Raw genomic sequence first — 16,146 nt, 5'->3', positions numbered from 1 at the left:
TCCACTTCTGTTGTTATCTACTTGCTTGTTTGGAAGAAAATTATCCTCACTTTTTCAGTTTGAATGGATATATAAGATGTTTTTCTTTCTTGTCCCTGCAAGTATTAGTATAAAGTTTGGAAAGGAGCATTCGAATGATCAGTGTTCAGAGTGCTCTGCTGGTGGCATGAAGTTTAGCCCTCCAAGCTTATCTGAATATCAGTATCTTGGCTCCAGTTTATTTCCAAAAAAAACCTTCCCCACATGACTACAATAATGACAATAAGAATGCTTTTTAGAGGGATGCACTCATTAGGATGACTGAGTATCCTACTTTGCTGCTCTTTAGAAAAATATGTATGTATTCTCTCATTAAGGAATAGAGGACTTCAAAACTTGAGGCTGTTGATTTTTTTTTTTAAATGTGGATCCTGACACTCAGCAGGTCTACAAGGAGATTCAAGGAGAGATCTGAAGAATTTAAAAAGCCTTTTTTTAAAGGTAATGCATTACTAACTACAAAATAGATCATAACGAGTTAAATGATGAAGAAAGTGAATGGAAATAAAGTATGCTAATTTATTTCCGGCAACAGTTCAGTTTCTTTGAAGTGCAAAACTCCTTTAGTTGTAAGTATTTAAACCAGGTAGCTGCCAGGATGCAGCTACCGGGATTTACCTGCCTTAAATTGCAGGTAACAGTTTCGTTTCTTCCTGGAAGGGGAGTGAATGCTCATGTCTACATTTAATAATTATGGTCAGTTCTCAGCTACCATTGGAAGGTATTGAGAGAAGCAGTTCAATGACTAATGCAGAAAGATTGCAAGAATACCATGTCTTATTATAAGAAAATGTAACTAGGTGCAACTATCTATTTTTATAAAGAGAAAGCAACTGGTAAAATCCTGTCAGTTCTATACATTAACTAAATTTAATCATACATAATCAAGTGGGTATTGCAGTATTTTAGTTCTCACAGCACTGTCCCCGTCTGGTAGCTGATACATGCGCTGATGCATCGAGCCTGAAATTCACCGTCAGATTCCTGTGGCTGAATCTGAACATGCAAGGATCATGACTGAAACTGCAGTTTGTGTTGGGACATTCACTGCTGTGAAGGCACTGTGGGAAGTGAGAATACACAAGATAAATGAAGAATTACAGAAAGAAAAGGAATTCAGACAGAGGTCTGCAGGAAGGTAGGTAAATTGTAGATATTTAAGCATGTGAAAAGCTAGATTATGTGTTACATTTCAGAAAACTATAGTTGGTCTTTTCAACTCATCTGGAGTCTAATTCTTTAGTCATTATTCCAGCTGAAGTCCCTCTGGTTAGAATCCAGCAATATGGTCAGGTCAAACCAAGAACTGTGTTCTGTGATAAAAATATTAACATATATACTAAATCCCCTAAAGTCAGATATTAAAATCCTCTCCTGTGTCGATATTCTAACCAGTGGAGATTTAATTTGTTATGCTTTCTTCTCAAAGGAGGCATTAACAGGGTCGCTTGGTCTTCTGTCTTGTCCGGCCAGCAATTTCATGAAATGTGAAGAAATTTAACATTCTGTTTTTTGAACCCTTCTGAATTTGTCAGATGTGTTTGAAATGGAATAACAAATTCCAAAGTTACTAATGGAAAATACAAGCAGAAAGAAAGAGAATTATCCTAATTTTCATAATTATTGTTTAAATGTCCTTTGGAAATCAAGCTAAAAGAATCCTTAGCTGATTGACCTGTTTTGATTGCATTTAAATTTGGTGAAACTGAAGTCATTCTTTTTAGGAGACTGCTTCAAAATTAATGGCTTTGGAACTTAATTTCACATGACTTTGTATTCTGTTGTCCTGCTGCAACACGATGAAAGTGAATGAAATTATGTCTTCCTTCTGACTGTAAATTTGAAGAACTGTAAGATGGAATTCCTGTAAATTACCTGAGCCAAACATTACTTCATGTTCTTGTCTTCCGTCCAATTGATGGTATATTTAGCATCCAGATATAACAAATGTTTGCCATCCAAAAAGGCTACTGTCTCCCTGTTCCAGAAAGTAGAACGGATAGTAATTATTGCCTATATTCATTGTTGCACCACTGACAGCTCTTCTTTCCCTTGTAGGCTACTCCTTGTCTGGGAGGAGAGGGCTGCTTTAGCAAAGCTCAAAGAAAAAGTTATTCATGAAGATGGAAGAGCAATTTTAAGGATAGAGGAAGAAGAATGGAAGGTAGTGTTGATAGGGATGAATGTTGCTTGAGTTGAATGACTGATGCATTAGAAAACTACTATTTACAACTTTACACTCACAGTTGTACTATTTTTAATCTATGAAGTGCTCACCGTGTGCTTTGCTAACAATGAATTGAGACACCCTGTTGTAAAAGCGAGCTGATTTTTCTAGTCCTGAATATTAAGCATTACTCTGCAAAAATAGAGCCCAAAAGGCTTTTCTGCATTAGAAATTATTTACACTGCAAATTACGTGTTTCATTACGTAAATCCTCATTTAACATTAACACACTGGAACTACTGAAATACATCAAGGTGAAACCCTTCTGTGTTTAGGGGCGTGGAAATACTTCTTCCTGTTGTTTACTTTCTCTGAGTGAAAATGAGCCAGTGGATTCCCAGAATACTATTATTCTTGTTTCTAATGCATGGGGGGAAGCAGCTAACTGTAGAATCAGCAACAGAGAGGAGGCTAACAGCCTGTTCAGAGCTACACAGAAATGCAGATGCCAGTTCCTATGAACTGATGAGAATCAGACCATGTTGAGGCCAGAGAGCGACAGCCTCTTCCAGCAATTCTCTGGTGGTCCATAGGCCAGTGTTCCTTGTTCAGAACTTGGAGCATCCAGACATTGTAGTTTTTCTGTCCCTCAGCTCTTCTGCTCTCAGATGCTTACTGTTTCTCTTAACAGAATAGGAAATACAATTTACATCACCATTTAAATGCAGAAAGCTATTGAGAGCACTTTCATCTTCAGTTATATTGGCTTTGTTTTAATAAAAAAAAAAAAAAAAAGAGACAAAAGCAAGCCTGAGGCTTTTCAAGCAATGACAGTAAGGCAGATATCTAAATCCTGCAAGGAAAAAGTGGGGAGGTTAAATCTATGGTCTGAATGACCCGCATGGATGGTGTTCATTTGAGGATGTTACGGGATAGCTTAAGAAGAAGGAAAAATTTCTTTTTTTTTTTTATTTTTTTATTTTTATTTTTTATAAATCACAAGACTGTCTCAAATAAACCTTCTACCTAAGCCTGTACTCTCATTGCATACTAAGCTGAATTTATTCTGGTTTGTATTTCTTGTCTTAGACTCTACCTTCATGTTTATTGAAACTAGTCCATCTCCAGGAATGGCAGCTTCACAGAACTAATTTGCAGAAAATTCCTCAGTTCATTGGAAGATTTCACAATCTTGTTGTTCTGGATCTATCCCGGAACTCAATTGAAAGTGTACCTAAAGAAATTGGTGAGCTGTACTTTCTTTTATTTTAAACTGCTTTTCTAAGAAAATTAATCTTACACAAACATGCCATTTCTGTGCACTCTGCCTGTCTAACAGTCCTATCGGGTAGTTAGAAAACAGTCAATTTAAATCTGACAGTGAGAGAGAGATCTTAAAACCATGGATTCCCTATAAATTAAAAAAAAATGGCTGGACGGAGGAGACTTATCTTTATGAAAGCTCCCCATGAGAAAACAGCTTGTCAGCACGGCAGATACTAGACATCAGAACGCAGCTAGAAAAGTGATACTGAAAAACAGGCTTCATGTCCTGAGTCCATAGCATGAGTAGCCTATGTTCATAAGGTATTTTTTGAGTTTTGGGGGGGGGGTTTGTGGCACTTAACTAGAGTGCAGTTCTGTACTAAAAAGCCCTGAAGTCCAACTATTTGGATTTCAGTGAATCTTTCTTTTTTTTTTTTTAGTGAGAACACAGAGCACTGGTATAACAGAATAAGGATAACACAAATCAATATTGTATTTCAAATAGAACGAACGTGAACACTTACCATTTCTCATTTTGCTCTCCACAGGCCAGCTGACTGGCCTCCAAGAGCTGCTTCTCAGTTACAATAGAATAAAGTCTGTTCCTAAGGAAATAAGTAACTGCGTCAGCCTGGAAAGATTGGAACTGGCTGTCAACAGGAGTATCAGCGATCTTCCGCCTCAGGTTTTGACAGACTGTTTTGTTTTGTTTAGTTTTGTTTCATACATATTTTGAATTTATCCAAACCCAATTATCATAAAACGTTACACTCCATGTTTTCAGATTTGCTTTGATATTCTGATTTCACAACTATTCCACAGAAACACATATGTGAACAATATTTATATGACTAGCCAAGCTGAAGCCACATGAGAAGGGCATACATATACTTGGGTTGCTGAAGGAGCCAATTGTTATTTTGTCCAGATAAATGACTTGGTAATGCACATAGGACAGTGATGCACCTGATGTTAATTTTAGGCTGAAGGTCTTCACTGATTTACTCCCCTGAGGATCTGATGCCTTAGCACAGAGAAGTTCCCTCTTATGGTTGAGAATACAAATCCATATCGTAATGCCAGGACACAACTGTGTGCATCTTTACCAGAGCTGCTAGCTCTGAAAAGGGTTTGTGTGATTTATACAACTGCCTGTGCACAAAGAGTTGAATGAATATTGTTCTAAGATGTTGAAAAAATTAAGACAGAATAAAAACTGCTCACCTACTATTGAGCTTTAATTTGGGCTGACCTAAATGTGCAAGAGACCTGCATGTCTAACTATTAGTCTCTTAGATAGAGATGACAGCATGTAACCCTATTTACTTGTTTTCATTTATTAAAAAAAAAAAAAACCAAACAGCAGTGGCAACAATTGACAGCAATCGGTGCCTTGCAAAACTGAGCAAGTCCAAACAGTATTACCTAACAACAAATCTTCAAATGAAAATATACACTAGTAATCAGAATCTGGGATTTACAAAATCTGCATGGGTGCAGGTTACATGGTGTAATGTGGAGTGATAGCTTTTAAATTCACAGCTCATAGCAAATACAGAGTTCTGTCCTATTGAGACTATGGTGACGTGAACACCGTGAAGCTTTGGTTATATGTACTTGAGGGCATTCAGTGTTTAGACAGTTGGACCAGATCTGCAGTAAAACATCTTTGCATCACTTGATTGTAAAAGCACCTGAAGGCATGGTTCACTGGAGGATTTGGGTGTTGCAATACTGAATGATGCAGTTTCATTTTTAGAATGTCTTGCCGTAGCAGTAGACCTCACAACATGGGAAGTGCCTGGGTTCACTCTCAAATACAGTCCATGCAATTTGATCCATAAAAACTGAAATACTTTACTAATGAAAAAAGGCATATTGCATGGAGAAACACCACTGAGTACGAAATACTAAGGACAGTGGTGTCTTTAAAATTCCTTTTCTTCTCAAAGCTTGGGCTATATCTGTGTTGTAGTGATGGCATTCGGCTTCTCAGCAGTTAGGACGCTCGCTACCAGGTGGGAGATAAAATTCTGCCTGGCCAGTTTCAAGCCTACCTACCTTCCAGGTGAGAACTGGAATTGCTGGGTAAGAGCAGCTCAGGTAACTCAGAAACCATTCTGCCTCTGCTAACTCCAAAATGTGTTGTCATGTTTTTAAATTGTTTGTTTTTCAGTCAATATTATTACAGCACTGCTGTAATGGAACATCTATACAAACATGCATTAAAGCTCCCTTTCTTTTCAGCTCAGTGATTTAAAGAAGCTTTCACACATAGATTTGTGCATGAATCAGTTCACTACCATCCCTTCCGCTCTCCTCAACATGCCAAATCTAGAATGGTTAGATATGGGGGGAAATAAACTCCGGGAGCTTCCTGATGCAATTGACAGGTAAACAAATCTCTAAACTCACATCTTAGTCTCAATTCCATTGCATTGAAAGTCTAATTATTAAATCCTACTTCAAAAGATTATTTTTACGTTAAGCTCACTGCAAACTTAAGATTTATCAGCCCTAATGTGAAATTTTGGATGAGCTGGAATAATCCATTCAATAAACAATAAATTCAGTATCAACTATCAAGTTAAGTATTTCTTGCCAATGACATTTTTGACGAGAGGTTAGGTGATTATCTTGGATGTGGGGTTTTCCTTGAGAATTGTTGTATTTTTTATGCGAGTCCTTTATGTGGCTGTGGAAATGAATCAATTACTTTATATTAATGATTGATAAGATTAATTTTCTAAACCTCAAGTGATTGCACAAATACTTATTTTACAGAATGGAAAATCTCCACACGTTATGGCTCCAAAGGAATGAGATCAACTCTTTGCCAGAAACCATTGCTAATATGAAAAACCTTAGTACTCTTGTTCTTAGCAACAACAAACTTAAGGATATTCCAGCTTGCATGAAGGACATGAGAAATCTGAGGTAAGAAAAAGCAGCAGAAATAGAAATAAAAATGCTAAACAGTAAGTTTTGAAGTCTCCCTTGAGTTGTATGTCATAGAGTGATGCTAAGGAAGAGGAAAAGCCATGTCCACAGTTGTAGAGATGGACACAGTGCCATATAAATCCGCTTAATTACACAGACTCCTAACAGTTGAAGATCTGAAGAAAGCTTTGTGTAGCACAACTCTATTAAAGAAGAAAGTTATGATAGTTGAAGTCCCAAATGTAAAAGGAGACTGTAATAGGCTTTCTCATTTCTGAAAGGTCCAAATACCTGCTTCTAACTGGCCTTTTACATTGCTCTCTAAAGCCAAGAGCTAGGAGGAAAAATTACGTAACAAGCATAAAAATGACAAAAAGCAGAACTTTGGCACTGACAAGTCAAGCATTCAGAATTAAACAAAAAGGAGTAGGTATAAGGATATGGATGAAACGTCCTTGATTTGACAAATGAGAGAATGAGTGTAAATTTTTAACTGGTAGAATTGGAAATATTATTTTGTATACTGCGACAGAAACTTTCCTGTTGTTTGCATTTTCATTTGAGTTACTGGATGCTGGCCTTTTTTATAGAGAGAATGCTAGCCTAAATAAATCATGTCTAAGCCAGTAAGCCAATTCCTGTTTTCAGGTGTTTTGCAAGAAGCAGCACCCCTTTAAACAAATATATACAAGCATAGGCCCAGGGATGGGCCAAGAACAGAGGGAGACAGGGCTGGCCAGGCCTTGCAAAGCTGGGACGGTGCTGGCATTTGCGTGCTTGTTCTCATCCAGTCATCCGGTTGTGCAAACTCAGGAAGGCTGACAAGGGGGTGAAAAAATCTGAAGACAAAATAACGATGCAGTGTTTTCTCACACCACAATCAGCTACTGTTATTATAAGGTGTCATCTTAGCTGACTTAATGCTACTTACACAGTGGTGGGTTTATGTTGCGGTTTAACCCGGCGGGCAGCTGAACACCACCCAGCTGCTCGCTCACTGCCCCCCCGGCTCAGTGGGATGGGAGAGAAAAAAAAAGGTAAAACCTGTGGGTTGAGGTAAAGACACCAGCTGCTCGCTCACTGCCCCCCCGGCTCAGTGGGATGGGAGAGAGAAAAAAAAGGTAAAACCTGTGGGTTGAGGTAAAGACAGTTTAATAAAACAGCAGAGGAAAAGAATAATAATAGTAATGGTAAGAGAATATAAAGAATATACAGAGCAAGCGATACAACTGCTCACCACCTGCTGACTGATGCCCAGCCTCTCCCTGAGCAGTGGTCCCTGCATCCCAGCCAACTCCCCCAGTTTCCATACTGGGCATGAGGCCCCATGGGCTGGAATAGCCCCGTGGGCAGTTGGGGTCGGCTGTCCTGGCCGTGCCCCCTCCCAGCCCCTTGTGCCCCTGGCAGAGCAGGGGAAGCTGAAAAGTCCTTGCCTGGTGTAAGCCCTGCTCAGCACCAACTGAGCCATCCGGGTGTTACCAACGTTCTTCCCATCCGAAACCCAAACCACAGCTGCTAGGAAGAAAATTAACTCTATCCAAGCCAAAACCAGGACAGTTTAGTATAAGAAAAAGACTTAATTTGCTCAAAATACTGTGTGAGGAGTCTTAATTCAGTTCAAAAGATTTGTTTTCTCTCTGGAGAAAACCTATTGCAAGAGTAACCTTTTCTGGTGAACTGTCAGATTTGTCAACTTCAGAGACAACCCACTGGAGTTAGAGGTAATGCTCCCTCCATGTGAGAATACAGAAGAAGAGGAGCAACAGGAAATGTTTGGCATTGAATTCATGCACATGTACATCCAGGAGTCACTCAAGAAAAAAGGTATGGATTTTTTATTAACTCTAATCCCTCTGGCATACAGTGAGGAAGGGAAGGATAAACTGGATAAAAGAAAGCTAGGATATGTATACAAATGAAACATGAATTAATCTTCTTAATAAATGATTAATGTTTTCCAAAAGTCTGTAAATGGATTTTTACTGAGGGCAGGGGCGCTTTTATCAGGAGTCGGCACAGCAGGTCTTCACATGAACTGCATATATTCTAGTAGGAACATACTGGAACTATAGAACATTAGAATAAATGTGCCCGAGTTACCCACAGCCTGGATAACTGGAAGCTGATGACTGTCTCTTGTATTGGCAATTTAATCAGACTTTACACAGTGTGGGTCTTCCAGCACTGCTTGTCTCATGAAGCTCAGCTTTCTCTGGTTTTGGGTGTTGTCCAGATGGATGTAAGGGAGAGATGCCTATGTTCCCCACATACAACATTTTTAGCAATGAGTTATCAACACCTGATAAACAGATGTTTCTCACAGCTTGCTTTCCCTGATAGATAATCCAGTCACCTAAACAAAACACCCCCCCATTTCATCCCATTTCTAAATCACTATGACAGAAGAATGCTGTTAGTAGTCTCAAAGGTAACAGCTTAAACGTTGCAGTAAGAGACCAAAATAAGCACTTTTGAACAGATGCACAAGTGGCAGCTGTTACTTGCAGAGAGAACTTCGTTCATTCCAGATATAAATGTTCTCTCTGATCTTCATTCTATATATTGTGAAGGCTTAAAAAATGAATGACTGAAATGCTCTTGATGTAGAGCACTAAGCCAGCTTTCTTTTTATCAATATTTCATGAATGAATAATAAAACTATCAAAAATATATCAAGATGACAGTTTACAAGTAAGTTTTATTCCTTAACAGATTCCCCTAGCAGCATGGGCTGATGAAAGTACCTAGGCCTACTTAAATAATTCAAGAGGAAATAAAAAGCTATCCTCCTCTTCAAAGTGAAAATAACGTATGTTAATTTCTTTTATTTTAACCCATTGTCTTTCAGATCTGGAAAGTTGTACTTCTGGTTCTTCTCCTACCATAGAAGCTAACGAATAAAGAATGTAACTGTCAATGGAAGAAAAGATCAAGTATACTTCTTCCTAACAAAGAGGCGTACGATTGGGTTTCAAATATTCCTAGGGATTTTATTTTTCCACCGATGAGAATTGGTTTGCATATTTGTAATTCCCAATGAAACTGGGAAATAAGACCTTTTCCTGGGTACAGGAAAGGATAAAACATTTTTTTGTAAGCCATGAATTAGCTTTTTTAAAAAATCCAGATAATTTTATAGGTTTTCTTCCTACCGATTCCAAATCTATCTCCTGTCATGGAGTTGGCTCTGGTATCAAAGAAGGACTTGGGACAGCTGTCAACAGGACATTCTCCAAGGACACAGCAGAGTCTGTATAATACTGTAGCGCAGCCTTGTATCCTCGTTGTTTTAAGTATTCAATCCGTCCGTGATCAATCAGCAGTTTACAGAGGCAACCTATCTCCTTCCGTTCTTCAACAGTAAGTATCCTAGTTTCATAAACAGGAGGAAAAGAACAAACAACATGCGTCAGAAGAATAGTGTTGTTAATTAACATTAGCAGTTAAGCTTCGAAAGACTACTGAAACCACTGTAAGTTCATTTCAGTTCAGGCAAGCATGACTGTTTAAGTATCTTGAAGCATATGTCCATGTATTTTTAAAGTAGAATATTTTTATAAATTTAGTAATTACAACGGTTGATAAATGAGTAATTTTGAGGACCCAAAGCAGTCATAATTTTGCTTTTCTGCAGGAGTCCATTTGCTATAAAAAAAAAATCACATACCCTTGTAAAGTATCAGAACCACTCTCTGTCTTGCTGAGTGTTTGCTCATGTTCTTCTATGTCGTTAGTTTGATCTTCGTTTTCTTCACTTGTAGAGGCTTTGGTGGCGGTTTCTCGCATGCCACAAGTGGCCCAGCTACTCATTCTCTGAAAATAATGAAATTCTACTGGCCCAAGTCCTACTGATTTGAAGAACTCTCTGCCTACATAATGTGTCCAGTCACACTTGTGATGGCAGCACAGTGCAATAACAATTCCAGCGACAGGCTTACACTCTTCTCTGTTGCTTTCATTATCAGCAGAATTGTTAGAAGCCACCTCCGTCTTATCATTCCTAGAGCGTTTTGGTGCAGGCTCTTCGTTTTCTCCATCACAGCAAGTTGTATAACTTTCAACCAAGCATCTCAAAGCAAGATCTGGGAAAACACAGATACAACCCCCCCCCAGCCCCCCCCAAAAAAACCCTGTGATGAACAGTATGCCATTATTTATACAGGCTGTATTACGATTGGGAATGTACTTCCCATGAAGAATAATAAAACAGTACATCGCAAACTAAGCCAAAAAGCAATTTTAAGGATAACTAAAAATTACAGGCATGCTTTGAAAATGTGAAAACCCTAAATGCTAAGTGAATGTTATGAGGTCTCTGGAGCTGCTAAGGGCTTATCCTCTTGAATATTTGTTCTATACAAGTGAATTTGAAATACTTTGGTTAACGAATGGGCACATTGTAGGAGGATCTCCTCCCTGTAAAATATGAAAGTATTTGCTCTAAAAGTTTGATATCTAAGACACAATCTATTTAATACGTACAGGTATTTATTAAATGCTTAACCATGTCATCTTTGTAACAGTATCTATATAGCTGTCATATCTGAGATGTCTTTCTCCACTGAGCAGACATGCAAGATTAGAAAAAGCGCATTAATTGAAAATTATCAGGACAGAAACGCATTCTTCTCATTTGTTTGCTTGGGATACACATTCAGACAGCCAATACAAATTTAGAAAGAAGAATACTTCAGAGCAGAGGTGACTCTGTTAAAAAAACCCAACCTTTCAACAGTTTACACATACGTGACCCATGCCGCCATTCTTTGATCTACTCTGTAGAAAACAACAATGGTTTTACTTCTGCCTAAAGTAGCCTTGCATCTATTACCCATTTACTACACCACTGAAGTCAGTAAATATTTAGCATACAATTGCTACATTCACCAACAAAGGGTTAGAGGGCAAGAAAAGCTTAAAAGGACAGTTTGGAAGATCAGTCTATTCAGAGTGCAAGATTTGATATCCTGACTTTCTGTAGTTAATACACAGATAATTCATACCTGTTGCAGCACCACACAAATGCTTCCCAATTCCCACCACTGCTAGTTTTTTCTTCTCCAAAATAGGTACCTTATCTGGAGGGGGAAAAAAGAAAAAGAAAATAAAAACATACACAATCCACAACAACCCCAGAACCTCTATTATTATAGTTGGGGCAATATTCTTCCTTAATAATATAATGTCAGCACACTTTAAAAAAGAAATGTGTTTACAACTAAAAATACTGTGGTCTGTACATACAGTTACAAGCTATTAAAAGGAGTTTCTTTTTCTAAAACAAATTTAAGAGAATCGGATGCTATGGCTGAGAAGCATATTCTTATTTTTCTTAGACAACTTGACCTTGTCCAAAGGCAAAGAATATATTTTAACGCTGTTACAAAGCAATATGATTTTGTTTCTGAGCAGCAGCATTACTGCAGAGCAGTAAAATGACTACCAGAGAACACTGGACTGATTTTCCTTAACAGAGTTATCTACGGCCCAGAAATTAGCTCCAGCTAACCAGTAATATAAATACTTTGCCTTTTATTAAAATGAAGTGCTAGAAATACAGGATTTTGCATCATTGCTAAGATAGTTACATTTATCTATTTAACCATTTCAGCCTTTCTACGAAATGTCAATGTGACACTAATGCATCTCCTGATGACAGGTGTTGCCACAAATTCTATAGTATCGATATGCATAGCATAGCATATCAGTGATACGCACAACAACTTGCTTCATTCCACACACCTAAAACAAACACTGCAAAGGTGTTTAATCCTGCAAGTTCTAAAAAACCAAAGTGTTTTTGTTTTGGTATTTCTTACCTATAATGATGTCCTGTAAGTGTATGAAGAGCAGAAAATTTTAAAACCTCATTTAAAATGTATGTATGTGTGTATGTATATAGTACATCATTAACATGTCCAAGCAACCACAGAGAATAATCTTCAAAACCAAGTACATTTAAGCATGCTATATACAAATTGACTTGAACTCTAGTATTCGAAATCTAAAATGAAGCCTCTATTTCAGAATTACGCAAGCCAAGAAGGAACATACTTAAACATAAGTGTTGAATATCAACTTGAAGTCTTTCAAATACAGAATCTCTCCTTTTATGTTTTCCATCCACCTGTGTAAACAGAACAAGATCATTAAGTAGGGCTGGCCACTAATAATTATAATTTTGCTCCAGGTATTAGTCCTGGACTTTTTTCCTGTCTAGTCAACATCTGCACATTTCCAACATTAGACACCAGGATTTTTTTCTAATAAGTTTGCTATTGGTAATGTATGGAATGTAGGCAATCGCACTTCCAGAACTTTTAACATTTCAAAGGCTTTATGTTATTTTCAAAGATAAAAAGCAAATACTAACAGCTTCAATGACAACAGTTTTAAATACTCTGCTAATGTGCCAATACTCTCTCTTACCTTGAATCTTGTAGTTGCCCTTTCCACGAGCAAAAACTGAACATTTTCAACATTCTGTAAGGCAACGTCAACCCAATGAGACAGCTTTCCTCGCCCAGCTCCAAATTCAACAAAACACCTTCCTGGACCAAGTAAATGTAATTTTTCCATGTTACCTAAAATAGAAGCCTACAAATATCAAAAGATTATTTATGAACCAAGCAAATATTTAGACTGTGTATTGTAATGCCTGATAGAAAAATGATTACTTCACCAAACTACAGAAGACTTTTTTTCAAGTCTTCCCTCCCACAAGGGATTAGGGAAAAGATATTGTGTGTACAGAGGAAAGGGATTATAAATTCCGGCTAGTCAGCATCCCCCTGCCCTTCTTCCACTGCTCACAGAACACCCAGAAGCACTGGGAATGGATTTTTGGGATCAGGTACACATTATACTATTGTTGTTTCCTGATTCTCAAAGTGGCCATCCAAAATATGGGTACTGTGCTGGATTTTCTGTGAAGCATCAGTGCCTGCAGAGCACCCTCTCTCTGCTGCAGCTACACATTTTGTAACGCGTAGGAAATGAAAGTAGAGTATGGGAAGAAAGTACAGAAAACAGACAATCCTTACTTTTAAAATTTTCTTCCCAAAACTTTCTTATTTTGCTGTAGTATGCAATCGATCTCTCTTAAATATATATTAGAAAAGCAGAAGGTAAACTCAGGCTCTCCAATCCTTTTTATGCATCTGTTACACAACCAGGAAATCTAGGACCAGCTCTTACAAAAACAGTAAAAAATCCCCTCTACTTCTTCACAAATACGTTTTACCTTTTGCAGCTCAGATTTATTATGAGTTAATAGAAAGTAAGTAAAAATTCAGACCACCACACAATTTGTAATTTATTTCAGTATCCTAATAAACTTCTGTTACTAACATTTCACAAAGCAGCCTTTGAAGGTTATATATATGCTATTATTTGAAGAGCACAGAGTTATGGAGTGTATCAGATGTCCTCTATGTGAAGTGACTGGCATCATGCACGCACAGTCACTCAAATTTACAGCAGCATAATTCCCCATGTTTAAAAACATCTACAGTTATTAGTAAAGCAGTGACCATACCTGTTGTTTCAAGTGTTTGAAAGCGGATTCCCCATTCTTGGGGTCATTTAAGGCTTCTTGTAAAGCCTGGTGGGACAGTATTTGTTCCTTAAGGCAAAGTTCCAAACCTGCATGCAAACGCAAAACTTTTTAGGTTTTGCAACACACGTGTTAACAACAGTCAGGCATGAGCTCGATTTGTAGCACTAACAAAACAGTCTGTTGGAAGCATAAATCTATCATCACATGTTTGTAACAGAGCTGTATCGTTATGTGTAGTGATATCGGAGTGGGAAACAAAAAACACAAAAGGAAGGGAAATTAGCTCTATAAACAAAAGACCAGTGTTTTATCATCCTCTTAATCTACTTTATTCTTCTGAGTAAAATTTAGCTATTGGAGGATTGCCTACATCTTGGTAATTACTTTGGATGCATTTAGTGCCAAACATCTCACACTCTCACAGATATCTGACAACAAAAATAACAATGAAATATTTAATCAATTCAATTTAAAACATCTTATTTTCAGTATTAAGTAAGCTCACCATTACTTGCTTTTTTCAGCTTGCTAATTAAGTTCTCCAGCTCTTCTTTGGATAGAGAAGAGAGAGGTACCTTTGTAAGGAAAAAAAGCACCACCCATAAATACGAGACCTTTTAATTTTTGCTAGTTCTTTAGTCATATGATAAATTGCAACATGTTATGTAGGGACTGAGTTTTAGAACACATAAATGTACTCACTTGTTTTTCTGGTATTTCTGCTACATCTTTTAAACCTGCATTAATATCTTGAACAAAGTAGACCTTTAAAAATCAAGAGAAAAGAAGTCCGATTCTATTAGTTATCAGGAAGCAAAAAGCTACATTCTTCAGTATTATCATAGGTATATAGCAATAAGAATCCACCACAAAAGAAGATATTCCAAGTCATTTTTTTTCCTATAGTCTGATCCTGAATCCCCAGCAGAAATGACCGTTCTGACCTATTTTGACAAGACTGAACGTGTTCATAAGGGTTGAGCTTGTCGATGCTTACCAGACTGATTCCAGAGACCATTTCAAGGTTTCCCAGGTAACACTACAGATGCAATACTGACAAGGCAGAAAGGCAGACAATAAAGCAGCCACCTTCCTTTTTCTTGAAGCAGCGGATGAGACATACGTCCTAGTCCCTCCCTCAGCACCGGGAGGGTGCAAAGCCGAGCTTTGCTGACTTGAGTGAAGCAGGCAGTTGGCGAGGGCAGCAGACTGCCAGGGGTAGGGAAATGCCTAGAGCCTCCCCACTAATTAAGCTTTCCGAGGACGATCTCTCACCAAGCCTCCAAAATGAATGGCATTGTGAGAGAGCGTTCGTAGAGAACGTTTTTGAGAAAAACGAACTCAGAGTTTTCATTTGTAACGAAGAGAAGTGAAAAGTTGTACTGAACTACAGTGAGACGGGACGCAGAAGATGGGGAGAGTGGAATGTGAATTGCATTTCAGCAAGTATTATATGAATTATATGAGTAAGTATTCAGCTTCCATGCTGTCCTCCCCGAGACTGCTGTCCTCCAGCTCACAGCTGCTGTCAGCACAATGAATTCTCCGCGGAGCTGTAATGTTTAGGGTCCTAAATCTGAGAGGAAGTAGTGCTGAATTTACACTGCACTTACTGGCTTTGGCTTCTCTCTTGAATTACATTTTTTTAAATGTTTTTGTAGTTGGTCTTCATAGACAGTGCTAAAATCCAAATGGAAAGAAAAGTAAGTAACAGCATTTACCATGTGCACTCTGCCAAAGAATAGGATCTACATATACTTACTGGTTTGGATCAAGAGGACACGGAATTCTTTTTCTGTCGTTTTCTTCCTAGTTGTAAAAGAAAAGTTTTAGATAACACGTCAGCATGCATTCGGCGTTCTTGTAGAAAAGCTAAGCTGAGGGACATCGAGTTTCAGAAAACATCTATTTTGAGGTAGGTGGGTTTAACCGGAACGGAGAAACGGAGGTGAGAATTTAATACTTAAACAGATCCTAAAAGAATAAACCTGCAATGTAATGGCGCTGTCAGTGCTGGGCCCAGCTGGTGGCCTGAGCACGACCGGGGCTCAAAGGGAGGCGCAGACACCGGCTCAGGCGGAGCTGCCAGCCCAAGCCCCCGGGATGCGGCCGGGGCTTCCCTCCCTCCCGCCGGCCCCGGCCCCTCCCCGGGCACCTGGGGCTCCGGGACGCCAGG

The 16,146-nt window shown here is 38.4% G+C and overlaps 2 protein-coding genes across 3 annotated transcripts in view; one reads left to right on the top strand and one right to left on the bottom strand.

The window, feature by feature from the left end:
* LRRC39 (leucine rich repeat containing 39) overlaps positions 1-8,347 on the top strand; it is an 11,814-nt gene extending 3,467 nt beyond the window's left edge. The window contains exons 3-10 of one of the 2 annotated variants that reach the window (XM_035902845.1): positions 357-480; positions 977-1,177; positions 2,098-2,203; positions 3,296-3,452; positions 4,021-4,157; positions 5,720-5,865; positions 6,257-6,409; positions 8,097-8,347. In XM_035902845.1, the coding sequence (XP_035758738.1) occupies positions 1,053-1,177; positions 2,098-2,203; positions 3,296-3,452; positions 4,021-4,157; positions 5,720-5,865; positions 6,257-6,409; positions 8,097-8,331 (1,059 nt within the window). In that variant the 5' untranslated portion in view covers positions 357-480; positions 977-1,052 and the 3' untranslated portion in view covers positions 8,332-8,347. Of the gene's footprint in view, positions 1-356; positions 481-976; positions 1,178-1,410; positions 2,204-3,295; positions 3,453-4,020; positions 4,158-5,719; positions 5,866-6,256; positions 6,410-8,096 lie in introns of those variants that run through there. The other variant, XM_035902844.1, reaches the window with a different exon arrangement.
* A 41-nt stretch (positions 8,348-8,388) lies between these two features.
* TRMT13 (tRNA methyltransferase 13 homolog) overlaps positions 8,389-16,146 on the bottom strand; it is an 8,646-nt gene continuing 888 nt past the window's right edge. Inside the window, exons 2-11 of the mRNA XM_009647530.2 lie at positions 15,733-15,779; positions 15,584-15,650; positions 14,673-14,735; positions 14,476-14,545; positions 13,950-14,056; positions 12,842-13,009; positions 12,467-12,539; positions 11,416-11,490; positions 10,080-10,494; positions 8,389-9,781 (exon numbers count right to left, since the gene is read on the bottom strand). Of these exons, the coding sequence (XP_009645825.1) occupies positions 9,586-9,781; positions 10,080-10,494; positions 11,416-11,490; positions 12,467-12,539; positions 12,842-13,009; positions 13,950-14,056; positions 14,476-14,545; positions 14,673-14,735; positions 15,584-15,650; positions 15,733-15,779 (1,281 nt within the window). The 3' untranslated portion in view covers positions 8,389-9,585. The remainder of the gene's footprint in view (positions 9,782-10,079; positions 10,495-11,415; positions 11,491-12,466; positions 12,540-12,841; positions 13,010-13,949; positions 14,057-14,475; positions 14,546-14,672; positions 14,736-15,583; positions 15,651-15,732; positions 15,780-16,146) is intronic.

Source organism: Egretta garzetta, unplaced genomic scaffold, assembly GCF_000687185.1.
Source record: "Egretta garzetta isolate BGI_Z169 unplaced genomic scaffold, ASM68718v1 scaffold149, whole genome shotgun sequence".
In the NCBI taxonomy this organism is placed as follows: Eukaryota; Metazoa; Chordata; class Aves; order Pelecaniformes; family Ardeidae; genus Egretta; species Egretta garzetta.
The sequence above is the reverse complement of the archived record's forward strand: the minus strand, read 5'-3'. Positions and strand labels throughout refer to the sequence as shown.